Genomic DNA, 10,995 nt, shown 5'->3' on the forward strand with positions numbered 1-10,995 from the left:
AGGCAAAATAGGACTTTTTCTGGAGAGACCAATTAAATAATTGTCCCATTTTCTTATACACCCCCAAATGCATTAACCTGTGTAGCCCCCTTCCCCCGTGACTAAGGGAACTACTGTACGCATGCTGGGTAGCTGTCTGGCATACAGGAGGCCTGATCCTCTGCTACTGGGAGCCAGGGGTGATCGCGTTCGTTGGTACACAGCGCCCCCACCTGAGAGGGATCCTAGCGAAGCAGGACAACCCCTCACAGGAACCAATACAGCAGTAAATAGACACACATGATATATAAAAGGAGTATTTACTGAACACGCAACTCTACTAAATAACTATACCATACAGAATACACAATAATAACACAGGGGAGTATCCCCACAGTACATAATGTGCGGTGGTACCAATATCCCTGGTGTCTTTCCCCAATGTCAGTCCCCACCCAAGTGAAGGGAGTAGCGCTACCCCTGTGGACCGTTGGTGCACTTCCCCTCCCTCGGCACACCTGTACCCAGGTACCGCTGAACAAAGCAAAGGATCCGTCTGATCCCACAACGGGGGTCTCTACGAGGCCGCTGCTATTTGTGCATCCGATCCACCTCTGAGGGGGCTCCAGCTGGAGGGTGACCCTGTAACTGTCTATTATAATGCCTGTGGTCTGGTCTCAGATGCCGTCCGCAGCTCACCACGTGGCATCCTGTCACCGGTGTGCTGACACTGTTGGGTGCTATTGGGGAAATGTTCCTATCTAAGGGCCTTCCCTACAACACACAAGCTGGAGGGAATGGGACCTATCTGGAGTCTACTAGGCAATCTGGACTAGTCCAGGGGAGCACTGCTCCCTGGACACTACTTGCTATGGAAACACTTTGCGAAAAAATTGCCAAATATTAAAAGTTAATTTGCAGGCCCCGAGACCCTAAATTTAAGTTACATGTGCTTTATATTAATGCCATTTTCTGGAAATTGTGGCAAAAATGTTGAATATTTTCAGAAAACACTAACTGTAAGAGACAGTCACAGTAATGCAAACCTTCACACATCCCCAGTGATACTCACCCTTCCACATCAGGTACAGGATGAAGGTCACAGGATATGTCCAGTAACAGCAGTTTCTTCTCAGCCACATTGTATCACAGAGCGGCACTTTCTGCTCGGGATCTGCAGACTGCACGGAGAAGGGGAGTTATGGGAGCAGTGAGGGTATATACAGTAATTCCCACCTCCTACACAGCACGGGACAGATTTAACGGCACCTATCTTGCGGTCTGACTGTGCGCTCTCTGCATATCTTACTCTCTATCTGACCGCGCTCTCTGTATTAGAATCCTTCTCTCACTTCTGTCCACTTTCTTCTTTTTCTCATTGATTTCCCTTTTCTGGTATATTTAAATCCTATTCCCTCTCTTATTATATTTTACACTTCTGTCTCCTCTTCCTTTTCTCAGTGTTTGTTCTCTTCCACTATTTTCTCTATTTCTATCTCATTCTCTCTGCTGTTATTGTCTGTTTGCTGCTTGTGTCTCTGCGTCTCATTTTAACTCTTTTTTTAAGTGAAACTTCTGTGCTCAGGGTGCCGGCGTCGCAAGGCCCACCCTTGCGCGCGACCATCTCCTGCATGATGTGTGAACATCCCATGTACTGGGCTGCAGGAGATTGGGGAGGTGATCGGAGGCGTGGAGAGGAGTGTGGCGAACGCGTTACGGAGCTGGTTCGCCCTCAGTGGCTGAACCAACTCACATGATGCTAATGTCACGCGATTGCAGACTGAAAAACAATTTCACCTGTCATGGCAAAATGTTGCAGCACAATGCACTGCTTAACCGCCAGGAGGAGCATTTAGTTGGCTATACACTGGCGACACACTTTATTCGAGCTTGGCTAGTCCCACGAATTCGGGTATACCCGGGTGTATTGAGGTTTGTGACTGTTTTCTGCCCGAGTGCATTGAGTTATTTTCCAAGCAGGGATTGAAGCATTTTATTCCCACTGGCTGCAATACTGCACAGTATATATATATATACTGCATTACAATTCATGAATTTATGCCATCTGGTAGACACGCGAAGCATTGCAGCCTATTAAATCCTAATCATTATCATTTAACAGATCAGCCGCCCATCAGCCAGGCATGAACCCAGGCTGGGAAGGCAAACGCAACGGGGCTTGTCAGAGGTGAGGAGCGGCGCATTCCAGGTATCTGCCAGGTACATACCGGGTATTTGCTCGAATAAAGTGTGTCGGTGCAGTACCTCATTGTCTAACATTAGAATGTCCCGATTGTGCGTGCGCGTGCGCGTCGCAACGCCGGCACCCTGAGCTCAGCCTTTAGCGGCACCTACCACATGAAAATTTCCCTGGCGGTAAATTGCCTTAATGGTGACAGAATTACAGTGCAGGAAGTGACGTCACTCCTGGCAGAAGAGGCCATCAGCGAGGTCATTGTTGCCAGCTCCCACCAGTCACCAGAGGAGGACGACGACACACACACACACACACACACACAAACACCACGCCCCCGCCTTACAAAATCTTCTGTGCCACGGCTCACTCGAGATCTCCTCCTCTTTGGACGGGGCTGCGAGATCCGGAAGCTGTGTCACCTCAGCTCCGTCAGGGGCGAGGGGAGAGGGGGGGCTGCTCCGGGCTGGGAGACTCGAAAAGCTTGTGTCAGGTAACAAGGAGGAGAGAGAGGGGAGCGGAAGGGGGAGATGGGAAGAGAGCCGTGAGGACTGAATGACGTGCACACACACACACACACACACACACTGACTGATGTGCGCCCACAAAGTGACGCACACACGAGGAATTCACAGTTACTATAAATATAGAAGTGCAAAAACACACGTTCTAAGTCAAACTTCTTTGCGTTTTGGCACTGAAATTGTGTTTTGATTTTTAATTAAAAATATCACCATCACAAATACAATTTCTGTGACAAAACAGTGACACGAGACAAAGACATTTCACGTAAAACATGTGTGCTCGCGCACACACACTTTTTTTTTACAAGGACATCTATAATTTCTTAAATCCCCTGGTGTTCTTTACACATTTACTCGCAGCTGGAATAAAAATTACAATTGGCCGGAAGTAACTGCCTTGACGAACTCTACTGGGCTTGATGGATATGCTTAGTACTGTAACTCCTTGCAAAAGGCAGAGGTGGGCTTTAAACCCACACTCCTTGAGAGACTTGAGCCTAAATCCGGTGCCTTATACTGCTCGGAAATGTTACCTGCAGCTTTCCATTTATTGTCTCTCTTTATTCTAAGTCCCTCCCTTCAAGGTATATAATCTCCCAGTAAGGTCCCGGTAAATTCACTTTCCACTTTACAATTAGTGGATGTTTTAAGACTTGAGGAAACAAAGAAATAATTCGGCACCTAAAGCAAAAACAAATTTTGTGACAGATAATTGTATCTGACCATATAGAATGTCCAGTCCTGTTATCCTGGAGTCCTTCAGGTGTTTCTTGCTACTTTAAAGTAGGTTTTCAATTTTTCCCAACCGGAGCAGACACCATACGTCATTAACCCCCTGTGTATGCTACAATTTATTTTATTGTTTATGCTTTTTTTAAATTAAATTAGTCTATATTTAGCTTATCATCAGGCGTTTGTTTAGTTCTGTTATTCTGAAGCCAGGGTCACGTGTAATGTGTGAATAGCCCCAGATAGCTTAACTCAGCCCCCTTTCCAAATCACACCAAGTCCTATAATATTCCTGGAAAACAGCAGTGAATACAGGCTCTTGTGGATGTTTTATAGTTGTGAGTTTGTAGTTGAGGGCAGGTAGGAAGAGATGGCCGTGCCATGGGAGTGTGACAGGAAGGTACTCACTCAGCCAAGTCAGGAATGAAAAGGAAGTGAGGGGGTATATGGGTAAAGGGAATAGTCTTGGGACAGACTATCTGTGAGCAAAACGGGGGAGGGCAGAATAGCCCATTCTAGGAGAGATCTCAGAAGCTGCAGTAGCAACTCACTGATTACATGCCCAGAGGCAGGGAAGTCAACATTGTAACATGTCACACAGGCACAGTGTGTGTGTGTGGAGCAAACTACATGCAGTTGAAAATAAGAAACTGACAGGCAGAAGCTGCAAACAAGGGGGGAGGGGGGTGAACAAAGAGTGCAAAAAGGGGGAAACTTGTTCCATGACATCTGTGTTTATGTTGATTGATTTGTTTGACTGTGTATGTTGGTTTTTTGGTTTGTGTTTTGTCTTATGTCTGTACTATTGCATCTACAGTATAACTGGTATACACTACAGTATGATCGGTTGTTTTATTTTCCTTCCACATATTGTGAGACAACCGGCAAGAAACACCTGAAGGACTCCAGGATAACAGGACTGGACATTCTATATAGTCTGATACAATTATCTAAACACAGAACCCCAGTAAGCTCTTTTTGGGAACCCCTGAGCCCCCACAAAATATATATATATGTATATGTGTCAAAATGGAGTGCTATTGAGCGTGGCATATGTATACAACAGACGACAGAGAAGCCCAATGCTACATCCAACATGACAGAAATACACAGTAAAATACTTATATATTCTCTTGAAGTAGGGTCATTTAGTTTAACCCTTTGGCCAAAGCGTTGTAAGCTTGCGAGCCACGTCAAGGCAGACACCTGTTCGCAAGTCCTAACACTACCAGATAAAATACTAATATACCTCTATTAGGATTAAAATTCTCATTTACCTCTATTAGGAGGGAGAAAGACGCTTTGGCGTCTGTCGTCTGTTGTATACATATGCCACGCTCAATAGCACTCCATTTTGACACATATACATATATATATATTTTGTGGGGGCTCAGGGGTTCCCAAAAAGAGCTTACTGGGCTTCTATGTTTTGTTAACCCATTCTCAGCTGTTCCAGCTGGTGGAGGTTAGTGGCTCCTCCTTCCCAGGTTTTAAGCCCGCCCCTCCCCACTTCCCTAGTTTGCAAGTGCCTCATTCTGCTGGATATAGACCCACTGTGGTCTTTCTCCCTCCTAATAGAGGTAAATGAGAATTTTAATCCTAATAGAGGTATATTAGTATTTTATCTGGTAGTGTTAGGACTTGCGAACAGGTGTCTGCCTTGACGTGGCTCGCAAGCTTACAACGCTTTGGCCAAAGGGTTAAACTAAATGACCCTACTTCAAGAGAATATTTAAGTATTTTACTGTGTATTTCTGTCATGTTGGATGTAGCATTGGGCTTCTCTGTCGTCTGATACAATTATCTGTCACATTTTATTTTTGCTTTAGGTGCCGGATTATTTCTTTGTTTCCTTATGTGTATGATTTGATTAATCATTTATTCCTGGCAGCCTTCCCTATAGGTATGTAGCCAGGTCCCCTCTGGTCCCCTGGTGTATTTATGTATTCCCCTTACCTCCGCTGATGTGTGGGATACTGCGGGAGGCATGGGGCTGCTGCTGGGGGCGAGCGCGTCGCCGGCGGCTGTCTTTGAAGGGCGCCGCCATGTTGGTTTGCGAGCGCACGCACTCACGAAGGTTCGCGTATGCGCAGTGAGCCTCGCGGCGGCTATGACATTTGCGCATGCGCAGTAATGTTAGCGCAGTAATGTTAGCGCACGAGGCAGCAATAGGAAAAGGCTGCAGACAGAACAACACTGCTGCCACGTGACTCACCACAAAGAATGGGATGGCTGGGTTGCTCCTGAAAAGGGAGGATAGATATGGCATGCTGGGCAGGAAGCTGGGAATAAAGACCTGGACCTAGAGGGTGCAGGTAGGGTCCACGGAGCTGTGCTCCAGGGACTAGGCCAGACGTTGCCCCAAGGGCCTAGTTAGTCCCCTGAGACACAGTAGAGGAACTTATATGTAAATGCTGTAGGGAAGGCCTTAAGGTAGGGACTTTCTCACAGAAGCATTAGTGTGAGAGATGCTGCAGAACACTGCCTGAAGGAGAGTGCAGCTTGCTATCTGAGAGCAGGTCAGGACTCCATATTAGAGACTGCATGTAAGGTGCCATCCGGCCGGAGGCCCCTTCAGAGAAGTTAGCCTGAAGATCTACGCAAGATAGGAGCATCAGACCGTGCCGCGGAATCACTTTGGGGGGGGGGTGGTGTCTACAGATCGCTGCTGTTTATCCTGGTCTGGACAAAGACCAGGGAGGTAATTCAAAGTGCACCAAAGGGCCCCAACACCAGGAAGCGCGCTATCCTCTCACACACTCTGGGAAAGAGACACTCAGTGGTTAAGTGACATTAGACATTCAGTGTTTTGGGGCTGGACATTCACCTGGACAGTGTTACTATTGGGTCATATTCTGGGGCTGTGTTACTGTGTTACGATATGGTACATGTGTAGCCATGCTGTGAAATGGTCTGCAGTTGTCTCCCCTGCTGGCAGCAAAACCTGGTAAGTTACAGGGATGCCAGCAGTAATCATGGAGGTTTGCCCTCACACCCTGGTGAGGTGCCCTATGTATGGATGGGAGTGGCTGCATACTCTGAGTCCATTATTAGTGACATCAGAGCTGTGACAGTTCCTGAAGTATATAAGGCACAGCACTGCCCAAAGTTAGGTGGTTGGTGAGGATTGCTGAGTTGTTGGAGGGCATTGGGGAGGAAGGATCCACTAGTGCAGTAATTAGTGTTCCATTTCTACATCAGACTTTATAAGAGCCACACTGTGTCCAGGGACCTGGCACAGGGGTGATCTCCCTACGGGGAGAGGGGATCCCACTCCATTGGGAGGGCGTATCTATCAAAGGGACAGCAAATCAATATGTGCGGCTGAGACGGCTGGCTGTGAAGGGCAGCTTGCCCATACGAGATCAATAAAGATGTCCTGTTTAAAGATACCCCCACTGTGTGAGTGTGAAGTTACTCTCCAGTGGAAGGCACCACCAAGAAGGAGTTCCTCATCAGGACACTCTCCCTGCGGACGCATAGATTCTGATGAGGTGGAGGCGCTGCACATGATATAGGTAGGACTCGCACACACTACCTCAGCTGCCTGTCTGGATTGACAATCCCCGAATACCATCATGCGGGAGACACAGGAGTACTGTTGCCAACAGGTGCACCACCAGACACGACCATGTAATGGGGGCTGGTTAGACCACACGGGCCAATATGAGATTGGGGGGGTCAGACTAAGAGTGAATACCCGTTACACATGCATTATATAAAAGTTTAGTAAATACTGTTCTTATACAACCGTGTGTAATTATTGTGTATGTTGGTTCTGGTTCTGGGATCCCCTACCGGTAGAGGCGCTGCACCGTGAAGTAAGTATACCCCAGGCTCCCAGTGGCGGAGGCTCAGGCCTTTTGTTATCCAAACAGGTGATCGCAGCACAGGTAGTTTCAGTACCCAGGGGGTACAAAGGCTACAGGTATAAGCGTTATAGGTTATCACTATTAGTGTGTAGGTTACATTTATTTTTATTTTAGCATTAGCGCTACCAGCACATACTTTTTCGCACATTGTCTTAAAACTTGCCTACATGTAAGTATCTTTACTGGTATATAACAATTTTTAACCCCACTAAGTCACATAAGCATATGCTTAGTTTATTAATCCCTTCAGGGTATATTTCACATACTGTAATTCACAATCATTTGTATGAATTTAGCATAGGGACCTGCTATTGAGGCTTACCTTGACGCTGGTTAGCAGGCTTGTCATTATTTGATCAAAAAATGCAACCAAAAGCCTAAATTTTCATACAGACTTAGGTTTCACTGTGTATATTTATTTCCCATTTATTGTTAGCCCAATGGGAGAAGCGCAGGGACTCACTTTCTGTTTTTCCTCTTTATTCTAAGTCATAACATAAATGTTAAGAGACTGCAGATTGCTTCATTGGAAAAATAAAATGGCCCCTTGAAAAACAAAATGGCCACTCATCATCCCTAATGTAAGAACCTCGTCTAATTTAGTGACCATGTTATAGCACTTTTTTTTCCGGACTGCTGTGTAATATGGTGAGAAACAAGAACACACAGATAATGATGCATTATAACCTTAATTAAATGGAATGGAAGTTACTATACTGTTAACTAACCCTACTGTTTATTTAAGGAAGAGAACTGGGGCATCTTCCACGGCTGAAACCCTCTATTTTCAGTTCCGTGGACCCCCTGCTTCCTGAAATACTTACTGGTGAAGTTACCGGCTTTAAATCTTCCTCCGGGGGAGGGGAGGAGAGCGAGACAGGCTGGGGGGGGGGGGGGGGGCGAGGGGAGGAGTGCGAGACAGGCTGGGGGGGGAGGGGAGGAGAGCGAGACAGGCTGTGGGGGGGGAGAGTAAGACAGGCTGGGGGGGGAGGGGAGGAGAGCGAGACAGGCTGGGGGGGAGGAGGGCAAGACAGGCTGGGGGGGAGGGGAGGAGAGCGAGACAGGCGGGGAGGAGAGCGAGACAGACTGGGGGCGGGAGGAGAGCGAGACAGACTGGGGGGGGGAGGAGAGCGAGACAGGCTGGGGGGGGGGAGGAGAGCGAGACAGGCTGGGGGGGAGGAGAGCGAGACAGGCTGGGGGGGAGGAGAGCGAGACAGGCTGGGGGGGAGGAGAGCGAGACAGGCTGGGGGGGGGGGGGCGAGGGGAGGAGTGCGAGACAGGCTGGGGGGGAGGGGAGGAGAGCGAGACAGGCTGTGGGGGGGGAGAACGAGACAGGCTGGGGGGGGAGGAGAGCGAGACAGGCTGGGGGGGAGGAGGGCAAGACAGGCTGGGGGGGAGGGGAGGGGAGGAGAGCGAGACAGGCGGGGAGGAGAGCGAGACAGACTGGGGGCGGGAGGAGAGCGAGACAGACTGGGGGGGGGAGGAGAGCGAGACAGGCTGGGAGAGAGGAGAGCGAGACAGGCTGGGGGGGAGGTGAGCGAGACAGGCTGGGGGGGAGAGCAAGACAGGCTGGGGGGGAGGAGAGCAAGACAGGCTGGGGGGGGGGGGGGCGAGGGGAGGAGTGCGAGACAGGCTGGGGGGGGAGGGGAGGAGAGCGAGACAGGCTGTGGGGGGGGAGAACGAGACAGGCTGGGGGGGGAGGAGAGCGAGACAGGCTGGGGCGGAGGAGGGCAAGACAGGCTGGGGGGGAGGGGAGGGGAGGAGAGCGAGACAGGCGGGGAGGAGAGCGAGACAGACTGGGGGCGGGAGGAGAGCGAGACAGACTGGGGGGGGGAGGAGAGCGAGACAGGCTGGGGGAGAGGAGAGCGAGACAGGCTGGGGGGGAGGAGAGCGAGACAGGCTGGGGGGGAGGAGAGCGAGACAGGCTGGGGGGGAGGAGAGCAAGACAGGCTGGGGGGGGAGGAGAGCGAGACACGCTGGGGGGGGGGGAGGAGAGCGAGACAGGCTGGGGGGGGGAGGAGAGCGAGACAGGCTGGGGGGGGGAGGAGAGCCAGACAGGCTGGGGGGGGAGGAGAGCCAGACAGGCTGGGGGGGGGAGGAGAGCGAGACAGGCTGGGGGGGGAGGAGAGCCAGACAGGCTGGGGGGGAGGAGAGCGAGACAGGCTGGGGAGGAGGAGAGCGAGACAGGCTGGGGGGGGAGGAGAGCGAGACAGGCTGGGGGGGAGGAGAGCGAGACAGGCTGGGGTGGGGGGTTTGGAGGCAGGCTGGGGGGGGAGGAGAGCGAGACAGGCTGGGGTGGGGGGTTTGGAGGCAGGCTGGGGTGGGGGGTTTGGAGGCAGGCTGGGGTTGGGGGGAGGGAGGCAGGCTGGGGTTGGGGGGAGGGAGGCAGGCTGGGGTTGGGGGGAGGGAGGCAGGCTGGGGTTGGGGGGAGGGAGGCAGGCTGGGGTGGGGGGCAGGCTGGGGTGGGGAGGGGGGCAGGCTGGGGTGGGGAGGGAGGGGGGCAGGCTGTGGGGGAAGGGAGGGGGGCAGGCTGGGGTGGGAGGCAGGCTGGGGTGGGGGGGAGCGAGAGGCAGGCTGGGGTGGGGGAGCAAGAGGCAGGCTGGGGTGGGGGGGGGGCGAGAGGCAGGCTGGGAGGGGGGGGGCGAGAGGCAGGCTGGGGAGGGGGGGGGCGAGAGACGGGCTGGGGTGAGGGGGGGCGAGAGACGGGGTGGGGGAGAGGAGAGAGACAGGCTGGGGGAGAGGAGAGAGACAGGCTGGGGGAGAGGAGAGAGACAGGCTGGGGGAGAGGAGAGAGACAGGCTGGGGGAGAGGAGAGACACAGGCTGGGGGAGAGGAGAGACACAGGCTGGGGGAGAGGAGAGAGACAGGCTGGGGGAGAGGAGAGAGACAGGCTGGGGGAGAGGAGAGAGACAGGCTGGGGGAGAGGAGAGAGACAGGCTGGGGGAGAGGGGGGGAGAGGCTGGGGGAGAGGGGGAGAGAGGCTGGGGGAGAGGGGGGAGAGAGGCTGGGGGAGAGGGGGGAGAGAGGCTGGGGGAGAGGGGGGAGAGAGGCTGGGGGAGAGGGGGGAGAGAGGCTGGGAGGGGGGAGAGAGGCTGGGAGGGCGGAGAGAGGCTGGGAGGGCGGAGAGAGGCTGGGAGGGGGGAGAGAGGCTGGGAGGGGGGAGAGAGGCTGGGAGGGGAAGAGAGGCTGGGAGGGGAAGAGAGGCTGGGGGGGGAAGAGAGGCTTGGGGAGGAAGAGAGGCTGGGGGGGGAAGAGAGGCTGGGGGGGGGAGGAAGAGAGGCTGGGGGGGGAAGAGAGGCTGGGGGGAGGGGAAGAGAGGCCGGGGAGGGGAAGAGAGGCCGGGGAGGGGAAGAGAGGCCGGGGAGGGGAAGAGAGGCCGGGGGGAGAGAGACAGGCTGGGGGGGGGGGAGAGACTGGCTGGGGGGGGGGGAGAGACAGGCTGGGGGGGAGAGAGACAGGCTGGGGGGGAGAGAGACAGGCTGGGGGGAGAGAGACAGGCTGGGGGGGAGAGAGACAGGCTGGGGGGGAGAGAGACAGGCTGGGGGGGAGAGAGACAGGCTGGGGGGGAGAGAGACAGGCTGGGGGGGAGAGAGACAGGCTGGGGGGGAGAGAGACAGGCTGGGGACAAGAGAGACAGGCTGGGGACAAGAGAGACAGGCTGGGGACAAGAGAGACAGGCTGGGGGGGGAGAGAGACA

General features: G+C 52.9%; 1 protein-coding gene across 17 annotated transcripts in view; it reads right to left on the minus strand.

Annotated features, from left to right (window-relative positions):
• LOC142497911 (sialic acid-binding Ig-like lectin 16) overlaps positions 1–10,995 on the minus strand; it is a 226,293-nt gene that overhangs the window by 210,467 nt on the left and 4,831 nt on the right. For 15 of the 17 annotated variants that reach the window (XM_075606354.1, XM_075606351.1, XM_075606346.1 and 12 more), the window contains exon 2: positions 1,052–1,160. In XM_075606354.1, the coding sequence (XP_075462469.1) occupies positions 1,052–1,160 (109 nt within the window). Of the gene's footprint in view, positions 1–1,051; positions 1,161–2,519; positions 2,653–7,620; positions 7,716–10,995 lie in introns of those variants that run through there. The other 2 variants (XM_075606340.1, XM_075606344.1) reach the window with 2 other exon arrangements.

Source organism: Ascaphus truei, chromosome 6, assembly GCF_040206685.1.
Source record: "Ascaphus truei isolate aAscTru1 chromosome 6, aAscTru1.hap1, whole genome shotgun sequence".
Taxonomy (NCBI): domain Eukaryota; kingdom Metazoa; phylum Chordata; class Amphibia; order Anura; family Ascaphidae; genus Ascaphus; species Ascaphus truei.